We start from the raw sequence: 27,567 nt of genomic DNA on the forward strand, positions 1-27,567 counted from the left end.
CCCTTGCACTGATTGGTAGCTGCAAACTTCGCTATCTGATTGGCCGAACGAACGCAGCGCGCAATTTAAAACATTGTATCAGTAACAAAGGTGTGCTTCGTGGGTGGAGTTGTGCTCTCAAGCTGTGAAAGCCCAGTTTCGGCTGTGGGGTGTGAGTGAGCCGGTACCGTAGAAGTGTGGCGTCTTTGGGTGAGTGTGCGGCTGTACTTGAGCCAAGTTGGTGCACCTTTGCTCTGGCAGAGTAGGCGTTCAGAAAGCGGAACTGCCGCCATTTCTGTTTTTCTTAATTCTGTCCTCAACCGTGGGCCTAGGGGCGAGGTTGGAGAATGAACCTAGGGCTACTGACACGGCTGAGGGAGGCTCCCTACTTGGAACTTGGCCTTATGTTTTCGGAGTTGAATATCTGTTCATTCCTGTTCGCGGTCCGAAATGCTGCCTCAGATTGGATTAAATGATTAACTCTTTCTCTCATTCCTTTCCCGTTTGCTGATAGTTGAAAGGGAAAGGGAGTAGGAATTCAGGCAGCGAGACTAGGTTGTCCTGGGGCCAGGGAATTGTTTCTTACCTAGAAAAGAGGCTGAATTCTTCAGAATTCTTCAGTCCCTTTTATCCCTTAAGGTTCTCCTCCCTACCCACTCTTGTCTCCTTTTAGACCTAAACTGCCCCTGCTGACATGTCGCAAGGGATCCTTTCTCCACCAGCTGGCCTGCTGTCGGATGAGGAGGTCGTAGTCTCCCCCATGTTTGAGTCCACAGCTGCAGATTTGGGATCTGTGATACGCAAGGACCTGCTGTCAGACTGCTCTGTCATCTCCACCTCCCTGGAAGACAAGCAGGTAAAGGAGTTGAAGAGTGGCCTGGGGACTGAAAGTGATATAATCAGCCTACTAGTTGTCCATACAGAGAAACATGAGGTAAAAAAGCCAGCAATTCTAGATTTTGACAGGTCAACTCAAAATTAAGAGCATGATAAGTAAAAAATGTACAGTTTTGTGTCCATAAGAAAGCTATTAATTGCATTGCATTAATGAAACTGAACGCTTACTCTCAGTTTATTCTATGAGGAAAGGCAGTCATTGTCTCTTATTTGCACAAGGTCATATCACCATTAAGTAGGTGAAATGTACATTCAGGTTTTAATATCAACCATAGCTTCCATTTAAGGAAACTTTCTGCTGAGCTGAGGTTTCTCAGGTGCAGCATTATGGATGTTTGGAGCCAGATAATTCTTTGTTACAGGGGGCTATCCTGTGCAATTTAAGATGTTAGGCAGCATTCCTGGCCTCTACCCACTAGATGTCAGTAGCTCTTTCCCATTTGTGACAACCAGGAAACCTGTCCTAATATTATTAAATGTCTCTTGAAAGGGAAATGGCCATAGTTGAGAACAGCTCCACTCAGAAGTCTTCTCTTCTGTAGAAGTTTCATGAGAGCAGAAGCCTTGGTAATATTCTTCACTGTGGGCTACCAGAGCCTCTTAGAAATCTAGGCCAGAGTAGATGTCTATAAATATTTGTTAAATGAACGTGGTGGGTGTGATTATTTAAGATCTCATAGTTACTAAATGATGAAACTGGGACTCAAATTCAGTGATGTCTGCCTCCAAAGTGCTTAACTGGGCCTTCCTAGGTGGCACTAGTGGTAAAGAACCCATCTGCCAATGCAAGAGACATAAGAGACATGGGTTCAATCCCTGGGTCGGGAAGATCCCCTGGAGGAGAGCATGGCAACCCACTCCAGTATTCTTGCCTTGAAAATTCCATGAACAGAGGAACCTGGTGGGCTATGGTTCATAGTGTCACGGAGTCGGACACAGGCGACTTAGCACACACGCAAAGTGCTTAACTACTGTGTTTTGCTATAATATCACACACTGATTTTCATACCAGTCAGTCCCTTCTGATGCAGATAATCTTGGTAAGCCAAGTTTGCAGGATACTGAAGAGACAAGGAATGGCGATTAAGTACTGAAAAACTCCATGTGGGTTGGAATGATTATGGAACCAGATAACAGCACAGAGTCATCTGAGGTTAATTGGGATGGTGTTAGCATTGATTCCCAGGAACTATGTGTGTTTGCTTATCTGCTCAGAAGTAACTGAGATTAATCTGTGATTCTGACTGGGAATTCTACTACAGGTTCCATCTGAAGATGGTACAGAGAAGGTGAAAGTATACCTGAGGGTCAGGCCGTTGTTACCTTCAGAGTTAGAACGACAGGAGGATCAGGTAAGTTTCTGAGGAGGGAGGATTTAAAAGAAGGAATGATACAGTACAGCAGAGGTTCCCAGGAATGTTTCCTTCTGTGACAACTATGTTTTCCCCCATCTCAGGGTTGTGTTTGTATTGAGAATATGGAGACCCTTGCCCTTCAGGCACCCAAGGACTCTTTTGCGCAGAAGAGCAACGAGCGAGGAATTGGACAGGCCACCCACAGATTCACCTTTTCCCAGGTATGGAGTTACTGATATGTGAACAAGGGACCAACATGTAGGGGCAACTTTATTCCCTCTTCAGAAGGAAAGCATTTTACTTGACTGAGTTCATTATATATGCATGTCTACGATTTGGGGGACCCTAGGGCTTCCCTGGAGAAGGCAATGGCAACCCATTCCAGTACTCTTGCCTGGAAAATCTCATGGATGGAGGAGCCTGGTAGGCTGCAGTCCATGGGGTCGCTAAGAGTCGGACATGACTGAGCGACTTCACTTTCATGCATTGGAGAAGGAAATGGCAACCCACTTCAGTGTTCTTGCCTGGAGAATCCCACGGACGGGGGAGCCTGGTGGGCTGCCGTCTATGGGGTCACACAGAGTTGAACATGACTGAAGCGACTTAGCAGCAGCAGCAGCAGCAGCAGGGCTTCCCTGGTGCCTCAGAGGTTAAAGCATCTGCCTGCAATACAGGAGACCCAGGTTCGATCCCTGAGTCAGGAAGATCCCCTGGAGAAGGAAATGGCAACCCACTCCAGTATTCTTGCCTGGAGAATCCCATGGAGGGAGGAGCCTGGTAGCCTATAGTCCATGGGGTTGCAGAGTTGGACACGACTGAGCGACTTCACTTCACTATGTGTTGTCAGCTTTCATGTACTTTATATACATTAATTCCCAACAACTCTTGTTACTATAACCACTGTCCCTATTTTCCTGGTAAGGATATTATGACTCATTGAATATAATGTTCCTGAGGGCATGTAGCTAGTCATTGGTAGAGTTAGGACTTGAATCTAGATTCATCTATCTACCAAACCCATGCTTGTGACCATTATGTTGCTCCATTTTATGTGTAACATTGGACTTAGCGGATAGCATTCTGTAAGTATTTGTTGATTTGGATGAAAGATGGACTGGCAGACAGTATTTAGGCAGCAACTGGAAGCACTGCAGGAAGAAGCTGCTTGAGTAGTCTCCAGAGCCAACCACTCAGGAAGGGATGTATTTTCTGGCTCGGCACAGGTAAAAGTGGGAGATGAAGGATGCTGCTGCTAAGTCGCCTCAGTTGTGTCCAACTCTGTGCAACCCCATAGACGGCAGCCCACCAGGCTCCCCCGTCCCTGGGATTCTCCAGGCAAGAGTACTGGAGTGGGTTGCCATTGCCGTCTCCAGTTGAAGGATGAGCCTCTGAGAAATTGGGTCTGTCCCTAGATCTTTGGACCAGAAGTGGGGCAGGCATCTTTCTTCAACCTGACTGTGAAGGAGATGGTAAAGGATGTACTTAAAGGACAGAACTGGCTCATCTATACATACGGAGTCACCAACTCGGGGAAAACCTACACCATCCAAGGTGAGTAGTGGGCCTCACGGAACTGCTGATTGTCTTGGCTTCTGATGCTCTGAGTTGAACAGTGCTTGCTGCAGCTGTCCCTCTTTCGCATACTCCAGGTACCATCAAGGATGGTGGGATTCTGCCCAGGTCCCTGGCTCTGATCTTCAATAGCCTCCAAGGCCAGCTTCATCCAACACCTAATCTGAAGCCCTTGTTCTCCAATGAGGTAATGTGGCTAGACAGCAAGCAGATCCGGCAGGAGGAATTAAAGAAACTGGCTCTACTAAATGGAGGCCTCCAAGAGGTAAAGTGTTGGTGTTCACACAGGCAGGGATAGGGGACAGACCTCCAGAAAGTTTTGTACTTATCTTATCCCTGGACCCCTCCAGGAGGAACTGTCCACCTCCTTGAAGAAAAGTGTCTACATTGACAGCCGGATGGGTACCAGCACCAGTTTTGACAGTGGCATTGCAGGGCTCTCCTCCAGTAGCCAGTTTCCCAGCAGTAGCCAGCTGGATGGTATGTACCATGACTGGGCTCTGTGCCAGTTAACAGTAGGAACCCATTTTCTGCTCCCCAAAACTCCAGGGGTACAGATCAGAGGTTGCAACCTGAGTCCCACTTTCTGAGGCCCCTGCAGGCCAAAGGAGAGGTGGACTACCCTTGAGTTGATGCTCTGGACATTGGCTTTTTCCCCAGAAATGAGTCACCGATGGGCACAGCCAGACACTGCCCCTGTAAGTGTCCCTGCAGATCTTCGCTTCTCTATCTGGATCTCCTTCTTTGAAATCTACAATGAACTGCTTTATGACCTGTTAGAACCACCTAGCCAGCAGCGCAAGAGGCAGACTCTGCGGCTGTGTGAGGATCAGAATGGCAATCCCTACGTAAAAGGTATGGGAAAGCAGGGTGGCTGGCATAAACCCTGGAGGGGACCTTTGGAGAGACTTGGAAAAGTTAGGTGCTCCCATCTTATGTATGCCCTTCTTTCCTTCACATCAGATCTCAATTGGATTCATGTTCAGGATGCTGAGGAGGCCTGGAAACTCCTGAAAGTGGGTCGTAAAAACCAGAGCTTTGCCAGCACCCACCTGAACCAGAACTCCAGCCGTAGGTTAGTAGGTTAATGAATCAGCCTTTCACTGTGTTTCAGGAAACATTAGTCCTCCACCTGGTCATAGAAGATATGCAGTGACTTTTATTTTTTTTAACTTCTAGTCATAGCATCTTCTCAATTCGGATTCTGCACCTTCAGGGGGAAGGAGATATAATCCCCAAGATTAGCGAGTAAGTTTTCCCATTTAGAAATTTGGACTTTGGGGCCATAAATGGTGGTTGGGGGAGGGGGCAAGAAAGTCCTCAGAGGAATTACTTCCATTAGATTCAGTTCTCTTTCCTTGGGTACAGTTTCTTCACAGTTCCTCCCCTCCCTAGAATGATATGAAGGGGCTAAAAAGCATATAACATGTGGGGTCCTAATATCAGATCCTGTTCATCACTCAAGGTTATCACTCTGTGATCTTGCTGGCTCAGAGCGCTGCAAAGATCAAAAGAGTGGTGAGCGGCTGAAGGAAGCAGGAAACATTAACACTTCTCTGCACACCCTGGGCCGCTGTATTGCTGCCCTGCGCCAAAACCAGCAGAACCGGTAAGCTTTTCACTGCAAGCCAAGATGGCCTGGCACTCTGCAGTTTAAGAAACTTCCTGATCATCACTGCAGCTAGTGCTAGTATCTCCTCAGGGGCTAGAGCTCTGCTCACAGCACTATTCTCTTTAATTCCCTGCCAGGTCAAAGCAGAACCTGGTTCCCTTCCGTGACAGCAAGCTCACTCGAGTGTTCCAAGGGTTTTTCACAGGCCGAGGCCGCTCCTGCATGATTGTCAATGTGAATCCCTGTGCATCTACCTATGATGAGACCCTTCATGTGGCCAAGTTCTCAGCCATTGCTAGCCAGGTGTGAAGCATTAGGTGTGATGATTGTGATCACTTTGGGCTGATACCTGTATTTCAGAAGGCTGCTAGAAACTAGTAATGGATTCGATTAATAACATTTTTTTCCCCTCACTAGCTTGTGCATGCTCCACCTGTGCAACTGGGATTTCCATCGATACATTCATTCCTCAAGGAACACAGTCTGCGTGCTTCTCCCAGCCTAGAGACTGGAGCTAAGGCTGACCCAGGCCTTGGTGATGACATTGAAAATGAAGTTGACATCTCCACATACGGGAAGGAGGTGAGAATGCAAGAAAACTTTGACGCAGAAGCTTGACGGCTATACATCTTCCATGCTGTGTTCCAAGTGGGCCTGTACGTTTTTAGGGCATGGACTTCTGATTACCTCTGACCTGTGTGTCCCTCCTAGGAGCTCCTACAGGTGGTAGAAGCCATGAAAGCACTGCTTTTGAAAGAACGGCAGGAAAAATTGCGGCTGGAGATGCAGCTCCGTGATGAAATTTGCAATGAGATGGTGGAGCAGATGCAACAACGAGAACAGTGGTGCAGGTACCAGCTGAGTAACCCCTCTTGTTCTATCACCGAGACCGTAGGGTAGGAAGTAGAGATGAGGATGGAGTAATGCCTCAAGATCTGCTTTCCAAGCTCACTCCTCAGAATCTGCACTGACTTCTCTTTTCTCCTCTGACAGTGAACATTTGGACACACAAAAGGAACTACTAGAGGAACTGTATGAAGACAAACTAACAATCCTTAAGGAGTCACTGACAAGTTTTTACCAAGAAGAACTTCAGGTGAGTTGCCCTGAACTAGTCCCAAGTAGCTGCTCAGGTTCCCATCGCTAGCTTGCCTGAGATAAAGTAGGGGCGGAATGTGTAATTCACCTTTCTCTCCTCTCCTTAGTGCTTTATGTCAATCTGTGTTTGATGAACTGATTTAGAGTTTGACTGGCCAAGAAATGGTGTAAATGCTAATTAACGGGGCAGTTTTTGTTCATTCTTCAATCACCTATACCTGCAAGATTCGTCTGACTCTGAACAGAATTGTGTTCTCTGTTTCCCTTTAGGAGCGAGATGAGAAGATTGAAGAGCTAGAAGCTCTCCTGCAGGAAGCCAGACAGCAGCAAGTAGCCCATCAACCCTCAGGGTCTGAACTGTCCCTACGGCGGTCACAAAGATTGGCTTCTGTTTCCACCCAGCAGTTCCAGGAGATTAAGGCTAAATTGGAACAATGCAAAGTAGAGCTAAACTCCACCACTGAAGGTGAAGAGGGAGAGAGGGCAGGAAGCAGAAGTTCTTCAAACTTGGGCCTTCTGAGGCCAACTCCAACATAATTTCCTTGACCACCAAGCTACATCCCCCTGACCTTTCATTCTAGGATGCACATGGCCTCACTTACTATGTTTTTTGCAAACTACTGTTAATTCAGTTTAAGAGGTAAGTCCAAGGCTAGAAAGCCTATACATGTGAGTTTATTGCTTCTTTCCCTCAGAGCTGCAGAAGTATCAAAAAATGTTAGAACCCCCACCCTCAGCCAAGCCTTTCATCGTTGATGTGGACAAGAAGTTAGAGGAGGGCCAGAAGGTAATTAGCTTTCTCCGTTACCAAAGCTTTCACCTAAGACAGTTCCCAACACTGCATCCCTGGTTTACATGAGGACAAGATGCTTTCTGTGCCATCCTGGAAAGTGGTTACTGCATTCTTATGGCTAGCCTTTCTAATTTTACTTCTCTTCAGATGGTTCTCTGACTCCTGTAAATCAGTTAGCGTGATGTCTTGGCCACAATTTGGTTCCTGCTCTTCCTTTTTCAGAATATAAGGCTACTGCGGACAGAGCTTCAGAAACTTGGTGAGTCTCTCCAGTCAGCGGAAAGAGCCTGTTGCCACAACACTGGAGCAGGAAAACTTCGCCAAGCCTTGGCCACTTGTGATGACATCTTAATCAAACAGGTTGGGGCAGCCTATATATCACTTTCTCCCATCAGCCCATGTCAGAATATATATGAGGAAGATAAAAAAGATTTTTAGGCTAATGTTTTAGTGAGGGGAGTTTCTCTTTGTTGCAAAGTAACCATTCACTAAGTACGAGACGTTATGCTAAGTAATTGTAGGCTTTTTCTGTTATAACTATCCTTGGGAGGGAGATACTATCATATTTCATCCAAGATGCGTAAACTGTAAGAAACCATAGTAAAACAAAACACTAACAATTAAGCTATCACACTGTCATCAATAAATGCACCCTGATTCCATCCAGATACATGGAAATGTAAAAAAATACATCCTAATTTGATACCCACCCAGGAACTGAGGCTCTTGGAGGTTAAGTGAAATTATTCAGGCTCATACCACCTGATGTGTTAGAAAAGGTCCTTCTATTCAGTGCTATTTGTTTGGGTCTTAAATACCAACACACAGCCCCCCACACACACCATTCAATTAAAGCTCTGACCATACAGAGCTAATCTTTGTAAAAAGAAGTTTTATTAACTATAGTGTGTATTACCTTGCCCTCTAGAGTTTCTTTAATAGATCAGATAGAAATGTTTTCTATAACTTTGTTCATCTTCCTTAGGATCAGACCCTGGCTGAGTTGCAAAATAACATGACGCTAGTAAAACTGGACCTTCGGAAGAAGGCAGCATGCATCGCGGAGCAGTATCATACTGTGCTGAAACTTCAAGGCCAGGCTTCTACCAAAAAGCGCCTCGGTGCCAACCAGGAAAACCAGCAACCAAACCAACAGCCCCCAGGGAAGAAACCGTTTCTTCGTAACTTACTTCCCCGAACACCCACCTGCCAAAGTTCAACAGACTGCAGCCCTTATGCCCGAATCCTGCGCTCACGGCGTTCCCCTTTACTCAAATCTGGGCCTTTCGGCAAAAAATACTAAGGTTGTGAGGAGAGAGCACTCCCCTCAGGTGGGTTTGCTGCTCAGTTTAAGAAATAGGTTTCTTTAAAGCTTTACCATATATATACCTGAAACTCTTATCTAAAATGCAATATTCAGACACTAGTAGTTTTTCTCCCTTTTGTAATATAATCACCTATGTAATCTTACACTTTTTTACTTATATGGTTTCTATGCACACAAGTTATATTAAAATAAAGATATTATTCACATTTTAAATCTGAATTCCAAATCTAGCATTATCATTGAAGTAAATTATAAAAGGGGCAGAAAAACTGAAAATCAAATACCATCCAGGCCCCTGGGAACCTTGCACAAGAAGGGCAGTGGAAACCAGCAACTGGTGTACAGTTAACCCAAGAAATCTACGTTAAGAAACGAATGCAAGGGACATTAGGTATGCTAAACCTCCCTTAAAAATGAACAGTCATATATTAGGAGATGAATGGGTAACCAACTTGTTCTGGAAAAAGAATCAAGGAAGGCTGGGCCCTGAGCTCAGAATAACCCATAGTATCCACTGTCCAAATCAATCACAGCAGACATAATCACAGCATATTACCTCCTACAGAACACACAAGCACAGGCCTGAAACTCTCCAAGAATACAGCAGAAATGATTACTTTTACCTTGTCTAACAGGTGAAGGTTAGGAAAAAATCATTCTGCTGGAGATGGGGTGAGGGGAAGAAACACAAACAATTATGTCAAAAATATTTATTAAAACAGACTGACTTAAAGAGTTTATTCTTATCTGTATAGTCACAAAAGTTATCACACCCAAATATCTGTGAAACTCTGTAATCCTGTCTCCTTGCTCTGCTTTAGTAAGGGTATAGCTAACTCTAGACATCTTTTCCCCGTAGTAGGGGCCATCAGTTCCACACTCAGTGAGTCCTTTTGCCCCTTTGTTCAACTCTACTTGTTACTTCCAATTTGAAAGTTTCTAGGAGACACCCCAAAGTCATGTTTTGGAAGAATGTCTTCCTAGTGAGAACAAAAGTACAGCTTGACTCCATTAAAACTAATCTCTGATATCAGAGTAGTCATGCTTAGCACATCAAAGAATGATGAGTCATGTCTATCCAGTGCCCTGACCTTCCTAGGGTATCCAGTGCCCTACTGTCAGCAGAGGGTAACGTGGCAGGCTTTCTTCCTTGCCTTTCTAAAGAAATCTCTCACTCCCAGCAGCATTTAAACTTTGTTCCTGTAGACTCGCCTGTGCTAAAGTGCTGTGAAAGGCATGTTTTGTGGGGTGCCAAAAGACCTGGGAAAAAGGCCAAGATCTGTAGCCACTCTGAACAGAAGGGAGATAGAAGTGCTTCAAACTGGCAAAAGACAGTGTCTGTTCCTGCCAGGATTCTTCTGTCAGTCTACTCTGAAGGTGATTCTATAAACTGTCCCCAAGGAGTTGTACAAACAAAAATAAGGTCCTTGGAAAAATAGATGTGGCTGTTTTTTACATGGAGATAAGGCTTAATATGGGTCTGGCAATGTTCTGGTTTGAAAGAAGCCAACTATGGTGTGACTGAAGACAGGTTGAGTGGAGAAACTCTGCGTGTGGGAGTGTTGTTAGCAGACAGTGAAGCAGGGAGGAAAAAGGGTGCAGGTATCTCAGTGGAGGGAGTCTCGCCTTGGTTCCGAAGCTGTAGGATTTGCCTGAGCAAGGCCTTACCTTCTTCCCGGGTCTGAAACAAGGTCAAGCAAATGTATCAAAATATATCCAAAGTTATTGTCAAAAACAAGTTCTAAAACACTGACTTATAAAGTTTCTCAGAACAAGGTAGCCTCTCCACTCACCCTTTTAACCACCTTCCACCCCCAGATCACAGTCATGTCCTCAAACTTAAAATCCTAGTCTTTCACTAAAGTACTGATACTTACATCATTGAATGCACAACACTTCTGAGCACAAGCTGAAGCTTCATCCCACAGCTTACACTTAAAATAGTACTGGGCCAGATAGCGGAAAGCAGTGCTCTCCTCCAAGTGTTCCACTATTTCCTAGATAAGGAGAGCAGGGATGACTGAGGTGATAAGAATAAGATCAGCAACCCAATTCTCATGCTAACGACACATACCCCACATGAATAGATATCTTGGATATACTTGATGTAACACTGGGCTGCCTGTTCTGACTCGGTCAACTGTTCATGAAGCCTACAAAAGAAATTGGTCATTAGGTACAAATCATATTGCAAAGCAAGCTAGCGATAAAAAAAGTAAAAGCACACAAGTAACATCACAAAATGACAATACAGAGACAAGTACAAATTTTGACATAAATGACACAGTGGGACCCAGAATAATATTAGTGCCCACAAGTGACAGTTACTTCATCAAAGCTTCAAATCATTCTGCTTCTGGTGATGGAGGGAAAGTTAGTGAATACTTAACCTGGATAACATACCATTGCTAAAATTGCCTGGTAATACCCTGAGTAAGGTCAAAAAGATACCAAGCAATTCAGATTTTTTGTAAGAATCCAGAAAATAACTAGTAGGGATGAAATTGCATTTAAGAACCTCTTTCCCTATCATTTCTGAGTTATTCAGTCTTTTCCTGGGGCTTAGGAGGAGACTGATACCTAAATTAGTTTCTCTAAACTGCTCTCATATAAAATTTCCATTTCTTTCAATTAGTTCTTGAATTTTCCAAATGGGAAAACAATTCCCCTTCAAAAAGTACCAGCATTCTCTTGAGTCAAGATGACTAAGTTTCCAGATCAGTATTCATACTGATCTACTGTATGATACTGTACTATATCTCTGAGTTTGGCTTAAAACTCAACATTCAGAAAACTAAGATCATGGCATCTGGTCCCATCACTTCATGGCAAATAGATAGGGAAACAGTGGAAACAGTGACAGACTTTATTTTGGGGGGCTCCAAAATCACTGCAGATGGTGACTGTAGCCATGAAATTAAAAGACGCTTGCTCCTTGGAAGAAGTTATGACCAACCTAGACAGCATATTAAAAGGCAGAGACATTACTTTGCCAACAACGTCTAGTCAGAGCTATGGTTTTTCCAGTAGTCATGTATGAATGTGAGAGTTGGACCATAAAGAAAGTTGAGCGCCAAAGAATTGATGCTTTTGAACTGTGGTGTTGGAGAAGACTCTTGAGAGAGTCCCTTGGACAGCAAGGAGATCCAACCAGTCAATCCTAAAGGAAATCAGTCCTGAATATTCATTGGAAGAACTGATGCTGAAGCTGAAACTCCAATACTTTGGCCACCTGATGAGAAGAACTGACACATTTGAAAAGACCCTGATACTGGGAAAGATTAACAGTAGGATGAGAAGGTGACAACAGAGGATGAGATGGTTTGATGGCACCACCAACTCGAAGGACATGAGTTTGAGGAAACTCCGGGAGTTGGTGATGGACAGGGAGGCCTGGCATGCTGCAGTTCATGGGGTCACAAAGATTCGGACACGACTGAGCAACTGAACTGAACATCCCCTCATTCACGTAGATGATGGATAAGAGGCTCGAGAACATGCAGGATCCACCTACCAGAGAAGCCAACAGAAATATAACTAACATTTCACTCTTTCACTCACTTTGCCAGTTTCACCAGAGCCATCTTTTCCACATCTCCCACAGCATAAGCTCTCCAATAGCACTGTCAATAAAGAAATAAATAAACCAGTCACTTCAACCATTGCCCCATGTGCCATGACTCACTCAGGTCCTGCAATCCTCCCAGAAATTCAGACTTATAGAATACAAAGCATTTTTACTAGATCTGAGGTCTAGGCTACATACTAACATTCCCACTATGTCAGTCCTGCTTTGCTTTATACACACTGCTGCTGCTGCTGCTGCTAAGTCGCTTCAGTCGTGTCCGACTCTGTGCAACCCCATAGACGGCAACCCACCAGGCTCCCCCGTCCCTGGGATTCTCCAGGCAAATGAGCCTATAAATATTCAGACTTCCCTATGTAGACAGATACGAATGAAGGAAAATTAAGCATCAATAGCTCAGCCCCTCATCCAAACATTAGGTTTCCACATAAATTCTCCAGAACCCAATTTCAGGTACCTTTTTGGCTTCCACTAGTTGATTAAGTTTCTCATAACATTCTCCTAAAGCAACCAACATACGAGAATCATTGGGCCTGTAAGGAACGAGAAATAGGAAACCTGAGCAGACTTTAAAGATAACTGAAGTCAAAAAACAAACAAACAAACAAAAAAGATAACTGAAGTCTTCCCTTGAGGAACCACTACCACAATTGTTTCAAATCCATGAAAGGAATGGGCTTTAATCCAATACTTCGTATAATTATATTATTTTATGTTCACAATTATACTATTTTTTAAATTAATTAATTAATTTGGCTGCCTTGGGTCTTAGTTGAGGCATGGGGGGGTGGGTCTTCACTGCATCATGCAGGATCTCTCATGGCAGTGCAAGGACTCTAGTAGTAATGTACAGGCTCAGTAGTTGTGGCACTTGGGCTTAGCTGCTCCGCAGCATGTGGGATCTTAGTTCTCCAACCACAGATCGAACCCACATTCCCTGCATTACAAGGTGGATTCTTGACCACCAGACCACCAGGGAAGTCCCCACAGTTATGCTATTAACATATTAGTAGAATACACTACATAAAAATGACCAAACAATATATGGCATGTTTAAACTTAGGTCACCAAAAGTTAAAACTATTCACTGTGATTCTTCAGTAGCTATCCAAAGAGAAAGAAAAGTGTCAGCCGTTCCCACAACAAACATCATCAGGTGGTAGTCAGACTTACCGAAGCTGGTGGGCCCGTCTATAATAATAAAGGCAATAAAATGGCATCTTAAGGATTTCATAGGTCTGCCCAAGGCCATACCAGGCTCTGTAGTCCCGCTTATTTACCTCAATAGCATGCCTAAGAAATGGAAGAGAAAACTGGTAAGAAGGCAGAATTGAAGTTAGCGACTTGCAGACTCAATAAAGTAAAAGTGTTAGTTGCTCAGATGTGTCTGACTCTCTTTGGACCCCACAGACTGTAGCCTGTCAGGCTCCTCTATCCATGGGCAAGAAAACTAAAGTGGGAAGTCATTCCCTTCTCCAGGTGATCTTCCCAGAAGTTCCTAAAATCACAACAATCTGCTCCACCTCACCCTCCAACTAAAACCTCACCTATAAGCCTGAATAGCAGCAGACGTATTCTTCATTTCCATGTACTCATGTCCCATCAGCGTCCAGGCCCCAAGATACCGAGGATTCAATTTCAAGGCTCTCTGGAAATACAAGGCTGCTTTCTCATGTTGAGAACGCAAACTATAATAATTGCCTGATTGGAAAAAAAGTATGTGAACAACTAGAAAGATTAAAGTAAGTCACTAAAATAGGCAGCATTTCACAGGGTAGGCATGAACTCATTCCCACAAAGTCCTTGCAGAAAAACCAAATTGTATAGGCAATATCATCATTTCCTTGGAAAATATATTTGATCTATCATACATTCTGTTTTTTTTTTAAAAAGTGTTTCATAACACCACAAAGGTTTTCTTCAGTTTATTTCCTCTGGATATAAGCATTTATACATATGTTTTCTTAATAAAGGGTAAGGTATTCCTAGAGTATGCTTCAGATTGTTAGTTTTCCAACTATCTTACTAGGTTGCTGAGAAAGTACCTGAAAGGTTAAAAATGTAGAACGCTGAACTCCTCTCTTCCACAAGAATCAAGGGAATTCTATTATCACTGCCCTTAAAAAGAGTATATGAAAGATCTTAGGATTCTATTAAAAATTTTATTGAAGAAAGGGAATAAAGGCCATCTGACTTATCTCAACTAGTAAACGCATAAATGATATGTGGTGTATATCCAGACAATGAAATACTTCTTGGCAGTAAAAAGAAAAAGAACTACTGACCTATGCTACAACATGGACAAACCTCAAAAAACAGCTCTGTGAAAAAAGCCACATAATAAAACTAAATAATCCAAGATTCCATTTAAAATTTCTAGAAAAGGCAAAACTGCACACTCAGAAGGTAGATCTGCTGGGGATGGGAGCAGGACTGACTGCAAAGAGACTCAGGGAAACTCTGGGGTTTGATAGAATTTTCTAAACTGGATTGTGACTATGGTTACACAACTGAGTAAGTCAGCAAAAGCTCAATGAACTGTAAACTTAAAATGGGTATATTTTATGGTATACAAATTATCCCTCAATAAAGTTATCTTTAATATATACCAATAAAATGGACAACCTAGAAGAAACGGACATATTCCTAGAAATATATAATCTCCAAAAATTAAAACAGGAATAGAAAACATAAACAGACCAATTACCAGTAATAAAACTGAATCAGTAATAAAAAAAAAAAAACTCCCAACAAACAAAAGTCTGGGACCAGATGGCTTCACAGATAAATTTTATCAAACATTTAGAAAAAAGCTAACAATTATTTTTTTCAAATTATTCCCAAAAATTACAGAGGAAGGAACATTTCCAAACTCATTCCACAAAGCCAGCATCACCTTTGATACCAAAACCAAAGACATCTCAAAAAAAAGAAAATTACAGACCAATATCACTAATGATCATAGACGAAAAAGTCCTAAAAGTATTTGCAAACTGAGCTCAATAATACATTAAAAGGATCATACATCATGATCAAGTGGGATTCACCCCAGGGATGCATGGATGGTTCAATACCTACAAATTAATCATTGTGATATATACCACATTAACAAAATGAAAAATAAAAATTATATGACCATCTGTACAGAAAAGATACAGACTCACTAAGTTGTATATCTGAAACCAATATAATATTGTAAATCAACTATACCTCAATTATTTTAAAGAGAAGAAAAAAATGAGAGATATACCAAGACTTCTGAATGATTTTTCACGAGATATTGTTGAATGAGAAAAGTAAAATGCGGAGAAATGGGTACAATATGATCCTATTTTTGTAAGCAAACAGCCCATTAAACCCTGCATTGTCACTGTTTAGTCACTAAGTCGCATTCGACTCTTTCACAACCCATTGGACTGTAGCCCACCAGGCTCCCCTATCCTTGGGACTTCCCAGGCAAGAACACTGGAGTGGATTGTTTCCTTCTCCAGGGGATCTTCCTCACACAGGGATTGAACCTGCCTCTTCAGCACTTGCGGGCGGATTCTTTACCACTGAGCCACCAGGGAAGCCCAAACCCCACATATATGTGTATGAATATATTTCATGTGGTACCAGAACATGCTAACACAAGTATTTTAATGGATGAAGGGTGCAGTGAGGGGGGAAAAAAATCTCCTTTATGTAAAAACTGTATGTGCCTAAACTAAATAAAAGGATGGATTTAGAAATATACATATACTAATTTACAGAGACCATGATAAACTGTCAAATGGAAAAAGCAAATTGCGAGAAACTTTATGATTCCACTCTAGTAAAAAACAAGTAATACTATTTCTATATATGTTTGTCTTTTTTTAAAAAATTTGTCTAGATTCAGCTGTCAGTTTGATGCAGGAGAAATCATTTATAACAACTGTCTGTATCACATAAGATAATTCAAGTTGATATCACCTAGGAAAAAAGATGAGAGGTCTTTAATATATACAAAGATACCTTTGCTTCTGCCACTGACTCAGACTCAGATACAGAAAAATAACCAAACTTTAAGCAGATTGTCCAAGGGTTAACTTCTATAATAGAATAGAAGTGAAGCAGTGGTAGCAGGAGTATAATAAGCTTTAGTTACTAAAGCAGTGGGGATGACAAAAGAGATGCTAAGTAAGTCAGAATAGGCAAGTTCTGTGCAAAGATTAAGTAGATGAGCTTTTCTGACCAGTTGGAATAGCTACAATGTATTGTATAATTACAATGTGCTGGGCAACTTAACATTGTTATAAGTGCTTCATATGTATTAATTTACTTAATCCTTAAAACAAACACATAGGAAAAGGTTCTACTGATAAATCCCTTCATGGATGAGGAGAATTTAAATCCACTGTCACACAGCTAGTGAGTAGCAAAACCAAGAGGTAAACTTGGGCAGTTTGGTTCGTTCAAATCTTAACCATGCTACACAGTAGTGTGTGTGTGTGTGTGTGTGTGTGTGTGTGTGTGTGTGTGTGAGAGAGAGTAGCAAAACCAAGAGGTAAACTTGGGCAGTTTGGTTCGTTCAAATCTTAACCATGCTACACAGTAGTGTGTGTGTGTGTGTGTGTGTGTGTGTGTGTAAAGCTGCCTGTCAGAGACTAGAACTCCAGAAAAGATGCAAAAGGAAGCATTCAACTCACATAAAGACATAAAATCAGAAGCAAGAAATAAATAAGTAGAGGTTTCTTGCCATCACTCTATTTATCACTCTATTGTTTCATTCTCTTTCAGGTCCTCAAGTTTCTTCTCTCTCCAACCTTTTTACTCCTTTCACTTCCTCTGAATTGGCTATAATATGGAAGCTGAAATATACTTTTTATCTTATCTAATGTTCCTTATTCTTAAAATAGGTGGCTGAATTCAACAAACATTTATTGACCATATGTTAGGAACTTTGTCAGGCATTACAGATATACTGGGGGCAAAGGACAGGATGGCTCAGCAGTAAAGCATCTATCTGCAATGCAGGAGATGCCGGTTTGATCCCTGAGTCAGGAAGATTCCCTGGAGAAGGAAATGGCAACCCACTCCAGTATTCTTGCTGAGAGAATACAATGGACGAAGGAGCCTCGTGGGCCACAGTTCAAGGGTTTGCAAAGAGTCAAACACAACTGAGAATGCACGCATGCACAGATATACTGCAGAGGAAACAAAAACAGTTCATTAAGAAGCTTACCAAAAAAAAAAAAAAAAAAAAAGTTTACCAATCAAACAATTATTTCAAAAAACAGACAGGAATTTCCTGGTAGTCCAGTGGTTAGGACTCCTTGCTCTCACTGCCAAAGGCCTGGCTTTAAACCCTGCTAGGGGAACTAAGATCCCATAAACTGTGTGGCACGGCCAAACAAATAAATAAAGTAAAAATCCAGAAACTCCTAAAGCATTACTCTTCATATGTATGTCTCCTTTGATTTTAACTGGTTTTAAGTTCAGTTCAGTTCAGTTCAGACGTTCAGTCGTGTCCGACTCTTTGCGAACCCATGAATCGCAGCACGCCAGGCCTCCCTGTCCATCACCAACTCCCAGAGTTTCCTCAAACTCATGTCCACAACTTATACAATAGAAAAAAATTAAATTTTTTAAATGGCACATCTATATAATAAAATACTACACAGCCATCATACATAATACAACTCTAGATGTAATAGCATGAAAAGATGGAAAAAGATATATTTTAGGTTTAAAAAAAAAGCTCATTACAAAGTAGTTAATATGATGACACAATTTTTGTAAATAACCATACTTACACATATACCGTTTTTAGTCTTTACACAGAAAAATATTCTGGAGTTGTATCCACCAAACAGTCTTGTGAGTGGGATTACAGTGATCCTTCACATTCTACTGTATATAATTTTTTTACCTTTGACACTTTTTTTTTTGGCAGGATCCCAATTCTTTGACCAGGGGTTGAATCCATGCCCCCTGCAGTGGAATCTCAGGGTCCTAATCACTGGACTGCCAGAGAACTGTCCCCTCCTATTTTTTGACACTTTTATATTGTTGTTATTTGGATTACTTACACTAAAGATAAATCTTGAAAAAAAAAAATAGTGACTCTTACCAATTACACAGCATGTTTCTACACGATATTTATCAATCTCACAGAGGTTGTGAGCCAGATAACTCAACTCAGATTTCATGCTCTGAAAGAAAAGAAAGATGATCTAAGCATGAAAAAGGAACCCTTATTTTTCTTGTATCTAAAGCTACGAGGTGACAATCCAACTCAGGAGATCAAAGCACAAAAGAGCTTAATCAGGTCTAAGCAATGGAAGCAGCTCACCCTGACATAAAGAAGGTTAGAGAATGTGTCCATGTTCTCAATCCTGTAAGGGTCTTGTTTCCTTAGCTCATTAAAAATAGAGAGGGCTTTGTCAATATCTGCAGAAATAAGACAGAGTTCAGAAAACAATACAGTGCCACCTTCAGGATTTGATGGTACTTCGTTATCCTTATTCACTCACCTCTGATATTGTGATAGGCAACTGCAATTTGGGAAACAATATATGAGCTCTTAGAGAAACCCACATCAATGAGATTCTGATACTTTTGCAGGGCCTCCTCTATCAATTGCAACTCTGTGTATATATGGGCCAGAAAAAACTCTTTCATCCAGGTGTCTGGCAAAGACAGGAACTTCAGCTGGCAGCAGGAGAGAGAGGGACATACTTAATATACTTTGACCCTCTCCCAAATGAACATCAAGGAACTATCTTTATTTTCTAAAAGAATTTATCACCAAAATTTTATTAGAGCACCTAATAATGAACAGATGTGTGTGTGTATTCAGTTGCTTCGGTTGAGTTGAAGTCTGCAACCCTATGGTTTGCGGCCTACCAAGCTCCTCTGTCCATGGGATTCTCCAGACAAGAAAACTGGAGTGGGTTGCCATTTCCTCCTCCAGAGGATCTTCCCAACCCAGGGATCAAACCCACATCTCTTATGTCTCCTGCATTGATAGGCAGGTTCCTTAGCACTAGCACCACCTAAGCTGTTCAATTAAGTGAATAGGACTCACAAACATAATAGGAGGAATAGGGAAGAATGGTCTAGCTTCAAAAAGATAGGATTTGAAGTGAGTCTTGGAGGATGGGTAGAAACTAAATAGAAAAGGGGTGAGGAAGACAAAAAGACAACATTCTAGATAAGGGTAACAACAGAGGAAAAAGTCATGAGTGTAGGTAAACAGTATGAGGCAACTAGTTCAGTTTGAGGGGAGGCTATGTGTTGGGAAGCTGTAGGGAAAAAAAGACTGAACTAAGAGTGAACTGAACTATGCTACAACCAGAAATGGGATGCAACGTGAAAATACTGCAATTTTTGTTAAAAGAGTGACATGATGACAAGAGTGCTTTAAGAATAAGTTTGGAAACAATATGTAGGATAGCTTGGAAATGGAAGTACAAAAATAGGAAAGCTAGATAGAAAGTATTTATTACTTTTAAGTAATCTAGCTGTGAGATGATAACCAAGATGGCAAAGGGAACCAAGAGAAAAAGATGCAGACAAGAAGAAAACCATGGCAATGTCTGGTGACTGACTAAAGGGAGATGAGAAAAAGGGAAGAGACAAAATATGACTTTCAGGCATCAAGACAGTACATTCTGAGAAGTAGTGATATAACTGAAAGTCCACCAGGTTGAGAGGAAGAAAGAGAACTGAGGAGGCAAGATGAGAAATGTGGTTTTACATATTTTAAGTTCAGAGCTAAACAAACTTTCATTGAAAGTCTGGTAGGTAGTTAGAGATAAGTGAATAGAGGTAAACCAAGATTAAGATTTCAGACTCAAATTTAGTAGCATGTGTCATTATTGAGGGAAATCAACCAGCCCTTGGTCCCTTAGTCAACAAAAGTATGTTATTGCTTCTATTAACTACTGAAGAACAGCAAAATAAACTCTGTAGACAACTCTGTAGACATTGTTCTCTAACAATGACTAATAAAACAATTACAGTTTAGAAAGCAATTTCATATATATTATTTCATTAATTAACACATTTCTAAATCTTAACAGAGACCTATGACCGTTCAGAAGAGACATTAAACATGTTTTCAATACAATTCTTGATTTAAGAGAAATCACTCCTATAGCATCTTTGGAATTAGGAAACTATAATAGCATTTAGTCTATAAAACAAGTTACAGTAAAACTTGAATCTGAAAGCATGAATATGAAGACAGTCTAACACAACTGGATGCAAATCCAACAGCATCTACCAAACAAAAGCTAGACATTAGTCTTTCAAACAAAGACCTAAATCCCAACAGTGAAAGAGACCATAGGAGAGAGAGCAAAGAGGTAGCTATAATGAAAGGTTTAGCAAAATTTTTCCCCCCCTACTGGATTATTAAAGAATTACATAAGACTTGAAGCAAAAAATTTTTCATATAGCTCATCTCAAATTTACCATCTCTTTGTCCGTAATCAAGTTACAGAGTTCTAGCCAGGCTCCCCAGTGCAAAGGCAAAACATGAGTAGCTTCCACAAACACATCAATGGCCTCTTTCACTAAGTCCAGCTTTCGAAGCACCACACCATACCTAGAAAAGAAGGGAACGATCACAGAAGTTAATAACATCTCCCCTCTACTCAGAAGAATATCTCTCAGAAGTTCCAAATTATACTGTAACACTTACAGATAAAGGCCAAAGCCATCAAGTTCCCGAGCCTGGTGTTTTTTGCTGAGTTCCACTCTCAATTCTCTAAGAGCCTCATTTTTCACTTGACCTTTCTCCAGAGGGCCTAGGAAAGAAACAGAGTTCCTGACCGAAGGGTAGACTGCTGCTTTTTATTTCAGACTTAAGACACTCCCTCTGGCGTCAACCGAAGTTACAACTGGAACTTCCAGCCAACATTTACCAATGGCCGATGACATCTAACACAGTCCATTTACTTTATTAAAGAAACTGCAACTGATAATGGGTCTGCAGTCATACTCTGTTAGGTCCACATAGGTTTTTAAAATTTTAATTATCAATATTTAAATATCAGAAGCCTCACCTAAAAATCTAAATTTCCACGTTCAGGTTGCAGGGAACAGGGTAAGGCCAAGGGAGGAAAGCCCCTGACAAAACCAAGCCCACATCCCCACAAGGGAGCCCTCAGCGGCAGCTGTGCTCTCCAGCCTGCAGACTTCTCCTCAGTCCACTTCCCACACTTATATTACCTGCCTGGATCCTACAGGGATTAGTCTGCAACTTCTGCTTTAGTCCAAAAGATAAGAGAAAGAAATTCATACCTAAGCTATCCACTGTTTCATCATCCTTCTTCTTTTCTCCAGACTGTAAGAGAAAATCAGTTAAGTAGGTCTTTTTTTCAGTTTATTCTGAAACCTGTTCTAAAACTAGCAGCCTGAATTGACCTAAAGGGTCCAAGTTCAAAATGAAATCTACTGTTGGTCACTAATTTTAAACAACTATTTAGGCGCTCACACTGCCAAATCTGGTAATTTGAGTACCAAAATGATAAACTACAATAATGAATTATAAACAATTTAAAAAAAATGGTATCCTTGAGTCCATACTGACACTAGATAAATGCATAAATAAGTGAAGGGAAAAATATGCTCTTTACAAAAAATAATAAGTATTTATGTATTTATTTGGCTACAGCAGGTCCTAGTTGCAGCATGCAGGATCTTTTTTTTAGCTGTGGCATGTGGGATTTTAGCTGCAGCATGCAAACCCTTAGTTGTGGCATGAGGGATCTAGTTCCTTGACCAGGGAACGAACCCAGGCCGCCTGCATGGGGAACAGGGAGTCTTAGCCACCCGACCAGAAGGGAAATCCCAGGGCCTTGCGTAGAGTAGAATTTACTTCTCAAGAGAGTCCTGGAGTAGAATATCATCATTTCTCAACATTATTATAAAGAAAACTTCAGGCAAAAATTAACAATGAATTTCTTGACTAATGGTTATTTAGGTTCTTAATTTTTTGGCCTACTACAAAAATACTTCAATGAACAGCTCTGTACATATATCCCTGTACACATACTGAAGTATTTCTATTGGACAAGTGAAGTTTCTTCAAGAATTATTTCGGCATAGTATTTCAAATTGACATAACCCGCCCAGAGCAGCAGGAGACATGAGTTCAATCCCTGGGTCAGAAAGATCCCCTGGAGGAGGAAATGGCAACCCACTACAGTATTCTTGCCTGGGTAATCCCATGGACAGAGGGGCCTAGCAGGCTACAGTTCATGGAGTCACAGAATCAGACACGACAGCATGAGAACACACAGCATGCACACACGCCCAGAGCAGCAGTCCACACATGTCATGGTCTGGGTTTCACCTCCCCACACAGAGGAGTGGGAGGTGAGCTGAGGCCCCCAGTGGCTCTGGGCAACAAATTTCACCCATAGCCACAACCAAAGTCACAGGTGATTTTCAACCAATGTCAAAACTATACAAACTTTTACTCCTGAAATAAACAGTCTACTGCCCCCTGCCTTTATCAATAATGAATACTGTCAATATTTTTATATTTTCTTTCATACCATTATTCTTTTTACTTTTCTTTTGATGTCTTCTTTATTAAGTATTTATAAAGTATATTCACCAAGTAGACTATTGCTAATCTATTAAAGATGAAATTTTTTCTACTGGGATTTCTAAACATGAATGCTTCACTGATAACAGAAGGACATCTTAAAACGGCCCTCACCAGATATCTAGAATACATGTACAGAAAATAGGCTTTCTTGCTATTGCAGCCATGCAAGAAATGTGCTGCCCGATCATACTCTTTAACATCAAAGTAGGCCTTGGCCAGGGTGTAAGCATCCATATCCTGGGCATCTTCCTGAAAAAGAGACAAGCTTATGTTGGTGATTAAGAACAGGATAACAAAAGTTCAAATCCAAGAAGCATATTTATTAAATTCAAGATGTAAGAAACAATAATTATTTCCTCCTCCCCAAAACCCAATACTTATTAGTTTATAAAGTAAGGTAACAGTACATTCTTTCAAAATAAAAAGTTGGGGAAAGAACTTTAGCACTCAGAAATTTGTATTGTTTCTACAAATGTAGTGGGAAGTAGCATATGCTTTAGTGTTAGGCACCTAGATTTAAATTCTGAAAAAAAAAAAAAAAATTCTGACTCCTTGACTTCCTGGATTCAAGATGTTAGTAGGGAACTTACTTAGCTTCTCTGAGTATTCACTTCTTCATCTGTAAAATGGGGCCAATAATACACATGTGATATGAGGAAAAAGTAAAAAAGTCATGAAAAATGTCTAGTATTAAAATCTGACATTCCTTTCCTTCTCCAGACTTTTAAATGTCCACATGAATGCAATATATTGTGGAATTAATTGTATTTTTTGTTCTTCAAGTTTTGACACATTAGTACTGTAAAAGCAAAAGACACAGCTATATTCTCTATGTAAAAAAATTGAATGATACATGCTTGAGGTAAAAACATACAATCTCCTCAAATTCTAGGGGTAAGCTGATTAAAACTTTAATAATTTCATTCTCTTCATCCCTCCTGCCCAAATACTGCCAGCACAAAACTGGAACCAAAATTATATTCATGTTTTCTTCATTGGATGAACATGTCCTAAATGTGGCCATTCAAGCTTAGGATTCTGGCGGCCCTTTTCACATACATTCATTTGCTTATTTCTTTTTCCACCTCTCTCACTTGCATTATACATTTTTTGTGGGACCTGTATTGTTTTTTTTTTTTTTACTGGAATATAATTGCTTTATAATTTTGTGTTAGTTTCTGTTGTACAACATCAGTGAATCAGCCATAAGTATACATATATCCCCTCCCTCTGAGTCTCCTTCCCACTCTCCCATACCATCCCTCTATTTATCAGAGTACTGAGTGGAGCTCCCTGTGTTATATACAGCATCTTCCTGTTAGCTATATATTTTACACATGGTAGTGTATATATGTCATGCATTGTACCTTTTGGATTAATGAATATTTACTGTTTTTTTTGAGAGAGAGAGAGAGAGAGAGAGAGAGAGAGTGAGTGAGTGTGTGTGTGTGTGTGTGTGTGTGTGTGGTTGGAGGAAGAGTGGAATCAAATGGCACCTTCAGGAAAAACAAAACGGATTATGACAAAAATCTCTCAGACTACAGACTATGTAAACATATGTACTATAGATCATACACAAAATGTATTCAATCTCATTTAACTCTCTCAGTATCCCCATAAAGTAAATACTATTATCTGCATTTCACTGACGAGGAAACTGTGGCTCAGGAGGTTAATTAAGTGAATTGTTAAAACTCACTAGTATGGCTGAGATTTGAACCCAGAACCGTCTGGATCCAAAATCGGTTTCACACTGTTGTAAAAACCTTTGATGCTTCTCCTCGTTATGAATACTGTCGAGGTTGAGCTGTAAAATCTAAAAGGCTGAAATCTTAAGCAAGCATTATTTACTAATTCCTCCAAAAGCTTAAGTTGGAGCACCAAGTCTTTCCAAGCTTAGCAAACACATACAGATAAAATTGCTTAAAATATCCCTCTCTGTGAATGGCTTGAACTCCCTCTACAAACATCCCTGATCAACACTGTGCTCCCCTCTGGTGACAGGGCACTCAGCATCTCTTCTGATGCTGGGGAGCACTCGCTGTGAATACGTCGTTACCTCTGTAATAGGCGGCGGCGGCTGCAGCTCAGACAGAGGCAATGCCGGGAGGGAGAAGGCCAACTCCGCAGACCTGGAACAGCCACACAAACAATCAGCCCAAGCCCCCCAAGGCCGAAGATCCAACCCTGGTGCCCTCGGACCCCGACGTACCACTTGCTACTGTGCAGGAGGCCCCGCTCCCGGGTGAGGCCCGCGATAAGTAGCAGCTGCTTTTTAATTTCCCGCAAATTTGAGAAATTGCAGCTGGCTGGCAGGACCGGCGCCGAGGAAGCCGTCGCGGCCACCGACACTATAGAGGAGCTCGCAGCCATTTTCCTGTCTCGGCCACCCCAACCAATCATCAGCGAAGATACTGCCTGACCTTCTGAACCAAAAGAGTCTGTCTGTTATTGGCGGGTTCTTGCTACAGAAAAACCAATCAGAAACCTTCCTTCTCGTAAAGTCACTAAGAGGTCGGGAGAAAAGAGACAATTACGTCTCCGATTGGCGAAGAACTACTGGCCCCGGGAAAGTTAGAACAAGAAAGAGTGGGGGGGGGGGGGGGGGGAGTGGGCAAAGCCACGATTTCTGGGCGGGGCAGAGAGGAATGAGTGAATGGAAAGGTGGACTGGAAACTAGGGTTGGGAGGGCAAGAGCGTGCAGAAGGGAGAGAGCCCTGCCCTGCACCTTAAGGATGATGTGATTGGACTAAAGACAGAGTGTACTTCCTGGGCAGATTCTCTGCCGCTGAATGACAGTGAGGTATGGTGTCTAGCAAGGATGTCTGATATACACTAGATTTTTTTTTTTTTTTTCTTTTCAAGAAGCAAGATATATGGCCACAGATGAGTTCTTCCTCTTTCAGTTCAGTTCAGTCCCTCAATCGTGTCCAACTCTTTGCGACCCCATGGACTGCAGCATGCCAGACTTCCCTGTCCACCAACTCCCTGGAGCTTGCTCAAACTCATGTCCTTCAAGTGGGTGATACCATCCAATCGTCTCATCCTCTGTCCTCCCCTTCTACCCCTGCCTTCAATCTTTCCCAGCATCAGAATCTTTTCCAGTGACTCAGTTCTCCACATCAGGTGGCCAAAATAGCATTTCAGTTTCAACATCACTCCTTCCAGTGAATATTCAGGACTGATTTCCTTCAGGATGGACTGGTTTGATCCCTTTGCAGTCCAAGGAACTCTCAAGAGTCTTCTCCAACACCACAGTTCAAAAGCATCAATTCTTTGGCGCTCAGCTTTCTTCATAGTCCAACTCTCTCGTCCATACATGACTACTGGAAAAACCATAGCTTTGACTAGATGGACCTTTGTTGGCAAAGTAACGTCACTGCTTTTTAATATGCTGTCTGGGTTGGTCATGGAGAAGGAAATAGCAACCCACTCCAGTATTCTTTCCTAGAGAATCCTGTGGGCAGAGGAGCCTGGTGGGCTGCTGTTCATAGGGTCGCATAGAGTTGGACACGACTGAAGCAACTTAGCATGCATGTATGCTTTGGAAAAGGAAATGGCAACCCACTCCAATATTCTTGCCTGGAGAATCCCAGGGACGGAGGAGCCTGGTGGGCTGCTGTCTATGGGATCGCACAGAGTCGGACACGACTGAAGCGACTTAGCAGCAGCAGCAGCAGCTGAGTTGGTCATAGCTTTTCTTCCAAGAAGCAAGTGTCTTTGATTTCATGACTGCAGTCACCATCTGCAGTGATTTTGGAGCCCAAGAAAATAAAGTCTCACTGTTTCCATTATTTCCCCATTTATTTGCATGAAGTGATAGGATCAATTGCCATGATCTTAGTTTATTTGAATGTTGAGTTTTAAGATAACTTTTTCCCTCTCCTCTTTCACTTTCATCAAGAGACTCTTTAGTTCCTCTTTGCTTTCTACCTTAAGGGTGGTATCATCTACATATCTGAGGCTATTAATATTTCTCCCCCAGTCTTGTTCCAGCTTATGCTTCATGCAGTCCAGCATTTCACATAATGTACTCTGCATATAAGTCAAATAAGCAGGGTGACAATGTACAGCCTTGATGTACTCCTTTCCCAGTTTGGAACCAGTCTGTTGTTCCATGTCTCGTTGCAACTGTTGCTTCTTGACTTGCATAGATTTCTCAGGAGGCAGGTAAGGTGGCCTGGTATTCCCATCAGCTTAAGAATTTTCCAGTTTGTTGTGATCCACACAGTCAAAAGCTTTGGCGTAGTCTATGAACTCCTTATTGCCAAATTCAGACTTAAATTGAAGAAAGTAGGGATAACCACTAGACCATTCAGGTATGTCCTAAATCAGATCCCTTACGATTATACAGTGCAAGTGGGAAATAGATTTAAGGGACTAGATCTGATAGACAGAGTGCCTGATGAACTATGGACAGAGGTTTGTGACATTGTACAGGAGACAGGGATCAAGACCATCCCCAAGAAAAAGAAATGCAAAAAAGCAAAATGGCTGTCTGAGGAGGCCTTACAAATAGCTGTGAAAAGAAGAGAAGTGAAAAACAAAGGAGAAAAGGAAAGATATACCCATTTGAATCCAGAATTCCAAAGAATAGCAAGGAGAGATGAGAAAGACTTCATCAATGATCAGTGCACAGAAGTGGAGGAAAACAATAGAATGGGAAAGACTAGAGATCTCTTCAAGAAAATTAGAGATACCAAGGGAACATTTGATGCAAAGATGGGCTCAGTAAAGGATAGAAATTGTATGGACCTAAC

The 27,567-nt window shown here is 41.7% G+C and overlaps 2 protein-coding genes and 1 non-coding gene across 4 annotated transcripts; 1 reads left to right on the forward strand and 2 right to left on the reverse strand.

Annotated features, from left to right (window-relative positions):
• The first annotated feature begins 56 nt into the window (after positions 1-56).
• Positions 57-8,846, forward strand: KIF20A (kinesin family member 20A). The gene is made up of 19 exons (XM_065918615.1): positions 57-189; positions 653-835; positions 2,139-2,228; positions 2,333-2,452; positions 3,644-3,782; positions 3,881-4,068; positions 4,154-4,283; positions 4,464-4,658; positions 4,767-4,878; positions 4,983-5,051; positions 5,269-5,412; positions 5,553-5,718; positions 5,833-5,997; positions 6,127-6,266; positions 6,409-6,511; positions 6,784-6,979; positions 7,209-7,300; positions 7,529-7,666; positions 8,292-8,846. Exons 2-19 carry the CDS (start codon positions 674-676, stop codon positions 8,607-8,609), a joined length of 2,667 nt encoding a protein of 888 aa, XP_065774687.1. The 5' UTR covers positions 57-189; positions 653-673; the 3' UTR covers positions 8,610-8,846.
• A 482-nt stretch (positions 8,847-9,328) lies between these two features.
• On the reverse strand, positions 9,329-25,217 carry CDC23 (cell division cycle 23). Of its 2 annotated transcripts, XM_065918616.1 has the most exons (16): positions 25,020-25,217; positions 24,867-24,939; positions 22,919-23,056; positions 21,493-21,535; positions 20,891-20,996; positions 20,662-20,794; positions 18,717-18,894; positions 18,536-18,633; positions 18,314-18,395; positions 13,767-13,920; positions 13,393-13,512; positions 12,677-12,752; positions 12,195-12,256; positions 10,708-10,786; positions 10,511-10,630; positions 9,329-10,314 (listed from the first exon to the last, which is right to left on the reverse strand). In XM_065918616.1, exons 1-16 carry the CDS (start codon positions 25,208-25,210, stop codon positions 10,144-10,146), a joined length of 1,824 nt encoding a protein of 607 aa, XP_065774688.1. In that variant the 5' UTR covers positions 25,211-25,217; the 3' UTR covers positions 9,329-10,143. The 2 variants fall into 2 exon arrangements, with proteins under 2 accessions (XP_065774688.1, XP_065774689.1); XM_065918617.1 differs by lacking the exons at positions 18,536-18,633; positions 18,717-18,894.
• LOC136156496 (small nucleolar RNA ACA64) lies at positions 22,524-22,650 on the reverse strand. Its single transcript, XR_010661038.1, has one exon. It is a non-coding gene; the product is annotated as a small nucleolar RNA ACA64 (small nucleolar RNA).
• Positions 25,218-27,567: the final 2,350 nt, after the last annotated feature.

Source organism: Muntiacus reevesi, chromosome 1 (assembly GCF_963930625.1).
Source record: "Muntiacus reevesi chromosome 1, mMunRee1.1, whole genome shotgun sequence".
Lineage (NCBI taxonomy): Eukaryota > Metazoa > Chordata > Mammalia > Artiodactyla > Cervidae > Muntiacus > Muntiacus reevesi.